This window comes from Centroberyx affinis, unplaced genomic scaffold (genome assembly GCF_046629955.1).
Source record: "Centroberyx affinis isolate AG114_WGS23_722 - 3 ecotype Tasmania unplaced genomic scaffold, CSIRO-AGI_Caff_v1 ptg003356l_1, whole genome shotgun sequence".
In the NCBI taxonomy this organism is placed as follows: domain Eukaryota; kingdom Metazoa; phylum Chordata; class Actinopteri; order Beryciformes; family Berycidae; genus Centroberyx; species Centroberyx affinis.
In genome coordinates, this window is record NW_027281350.1 from 264,552 (window position 1) to 267,668 (window position 3,117).

The window sequence follows — 3,117 nt, forward strand, 5'->3', positions numbered from 1 at the left end:
TCTGTGTTACTATAATATCCACTGCTTTAACTTCTGTTTATTTTGAGGCTTTGTGATGCAATAAAGAGCCATTCTAGAATCTGACCAAGTGATGCTTCATGATTGTCACATGCAGACAAGTTGGTGAAACCTGTAGAGAAGGACAAAATCAACCTAAAGTTAGAGTAGAGTAAATGATATTGTGTTGATCCCTAAAACAAAATGAACGAACAAGACGAAGTGCCAAACAACCCGGTGTTTAATGAGCTGCGTGTGGAGGGGAAACTGTGTGACGCGGTGATCAGAGTCGATGACGTCGCATTCAACATCCACAAGATCATCCTCTGCGGCTGCAGTCCATACTTCCGGTGAGTTGGTTATCTCTGTGAGGAGATGTCAGTGAAGTTCTACTCTATAAATTAGGAGGAAAACAAAAGCATGCTTCCAAAATGATACAAGAACAGTTACGTTATGCTCTGCTTCCTGTCAATCAAGTGACACCCACAGGAGGAAATGGAAGTCTCCTCCAGGAAATAATCCCTCCAAAACACTTTACTGTCACATCCATGTCTTTTAATTTTGGAGGTCTTTGTTAGAATACAATTTTAAGATACAAAGCCAGATTATATCATCCCCAAAATAATCCTCATTTCCTCTCCATCCTGATCCCACAGCGTTCTCTTCACCCACGGCTGGTCGTCCCCACAGCAGCTGTTGTACGACATCCCTGGTGTGTCGGCCAACATGATGCGCCTCCTCATCGAGTTTGCCTACACCGGCTCTGTTCCCGTGACCGCGGAGAACGTAGAGGAGCTGTTGGTGGCAGCGGACCAGCTCTTCTTCATGGGCGTCGTACGCACCTGCTGCCAGTTCCTAGGGGAGCAGCTCTGCCCGCAGAACTGCATCGGCATCTGGAAGTTCGTGGACGCCTACTACTGCCCCGACATGAGGCGCAAGGCCTTCCTGTACATCCTGGACCACTTTGAGGAAGTCTCTGAAGAGCTCCTGGCGCTCCCTCCGCAGCAGCTGTCGGACATGGCGGATATCCTCCTGCAGGACGATCTCAACGTGAGCCAGCATCACGTGGCACCCCGTGCCCACCATGCTGCAGCTGGTCGTGGTCTGAAGCTTCAACGGCGTCTCAACCTCCGTGGTGCACGGACTGCCCAACGTGGCCGAGTACGCCGCGCCTTGCGACGCCATCCCCGGCACCGATGAGCCCGCCGGCGGGACCGGGGGATCCGTCTAACGGTCTGGATAGGCCTATTTTTAGCCCAGCCCCCCCCCTCGTCCACCTTGGCATAGACTGGCATTTGTAACATTAATGAATGAAACAAATTTCTCTTTGCATCTAACAGGAGTGGTACTGTTGTTATTCTAATAATTTCTAAGGTTTTTTCAGGTTGTGTGACTCTTTGTTAGCTTTGTGTTATAAAACAAGAGATCAAGCCCCCGTAACAGTGAGCATCCACCCTGCTGAAGTGTCCTTGAGCAAGACACTGAATCTCTACCAGCTGCAGTGTGTTGCTCTGTAGCTGAGCCTGACCTCTGACCTCTGACCTTTGTCCTCTGACCTCTGACCTCCCTATGGAGGGGGGAAAGAGAAAAAGACAAAGTTCTCATTGGGTTGGATCCATAGAGTATCACAAAAAATAAAATGAGTCTGTGGATTAAATGGCGGTTACTCATTCTCCTTTCCTCTCAGCCAGAGGCGTGACCGAGTCAGTTTCCTCCAGTCCCAAGTCTTGAGGCACAAGTCTCAAGTCAAGTCTCATGTCTGAGTTTGAATTTGACAACAAGCTTTAGAAAAGAGGTGAAAACAACAACACAGCTGGCCCGCATGTGTGGCTATTTGTTTATATCATTACGTCTCATGGAAATCTCCACATAGTACATGTTAGCTTTCAGGATTGTTTACAGGGTCTAAAATCGCTTATTGCAGGTTTCATTTGAAGAGCTAAATCATTTACATAGATTGAGAACAATGTTGGAGAGAGAACATCTCCCTGCTTCACACCAAAAGGAATGGAGAACCAACCTGTTCTGAATTCATTGACCTGAACACATGCAGAAGGTGCTCGATAGAGAGCCTTAATGGCAGAATCAAATTTCCCATTGACACCAGAGGTTAACTAGGATGCTTGGCAAATTTCTAGAGTACGGTTAGGTGCACATGTGTACCAAGTTTCATGTAAATCGGTGTGGGAGATACAGCCCTTTAAACTTTATTTTTTACCTTTAATTATAGCACCACCAACAGGCCAATGGGGGTCATATTTCTTGTGGGTTTAATTGAAGCCATACTAGACCATGGTGCAAAGTTTCATGGCTCTAGCATGTACCATCTCACAGGAAATTGTAAATAATAATAAAAAAGTACCTGTACAAAAATTAATTAATTAATTTATTAATAATAATCGCAGAAAGTGCAAACTTCATACAAATCTCCATAATTGCCTGAACAATTCTCTTGACAAATTTCAATACAATATAATGCACCATTGGTGAGATATGGGTCCAAATAGCATGGACATTAATTTAATCAGTTAATAATAGTTATAATAATCATAAACACATCAAAATCAATAGAGTTGTTCCTCTAGGGGTCATCAATGTCCATACCAAATTTGAAAAGATTCTTATAAAAACTGTTCAAGTTATCGCGTTCACACAAAAGATCGGCGGCGGACGCAGTAGCGGACGTGGTGGCGGACGCAGTGGCGGGTGGGGTGAATCCATAATATCCCCGAAACTCATTTCGGGGATATAATAACATACCTCCATGACGATGCTGAGGGCCTTGCTGTGACAGCAGCTGGTTTAAGTGTTCACACTTTATAGTAGATTGATGGTAGGTGCCTGTGATTTTTAGTGCACTTCTGATAATTCTAGGAAAAACAACTGGCTTGTTGCTCTGTGTGAGTGTGTATGTGTGTGTGTGTGCCTTAATTTCACTGATGACTCACTCACTCCTATGCACCAAAATGCTGCCGTAGGTGGGGACATTCCCTGTTGTGCTGTCAAGCCAGGCTGGAAGGTTTTGCCAACCAATCTAACACCAAAGTCCCCTGAATGCAGTCACTGAACATATTGAAAATGGATTTAATGTGTTCAACAGGCTGAAAACCTCTCAACCTG

The 3,117-nt window shown here is 45.2% G+C and overlaps 1 protein-coding gene across 1 annotated transcript; it reads left to right on the forward strand.

Moving 5' to 3' along the window:
- The first annotated feature begins 201 nt into the window (after window positions 1-201).
- Window positions 202-1,197, forward strand: LOC139660649 (kelch-like protein 10). The gene is made up of 2 exons (XM_071538844.1): window positions 202-347; window positions 654-1,197. The coding sequence occupies exons 1-2, from the start codon at window positions 202-204 to the stop codon at window positions 1,195-1,197; spliced, it is 690 nt and encodes a 229-aa protein (XP_071394945.1).
- Window positions 1,198-3,117: the final 1,920 nt, after the last annotated feature.

Excerpts from the sequence above, each read along its gene's own strand:
- LOC139660649 (XM_071538844.1), top strand. The coding sequence starts at position 202 with ATGAACGAACAAGACGAAGTGCCAAACAACCCGGTGTTTAATGAGCTG. Across the intron at positions 348-653 it reads GGCTGCAGTCCATACTTCCG|CGTTCTCTTCACCCACGGCT; the intron begins GTGAGTTGGTTA and ends CTGATCCCACAG.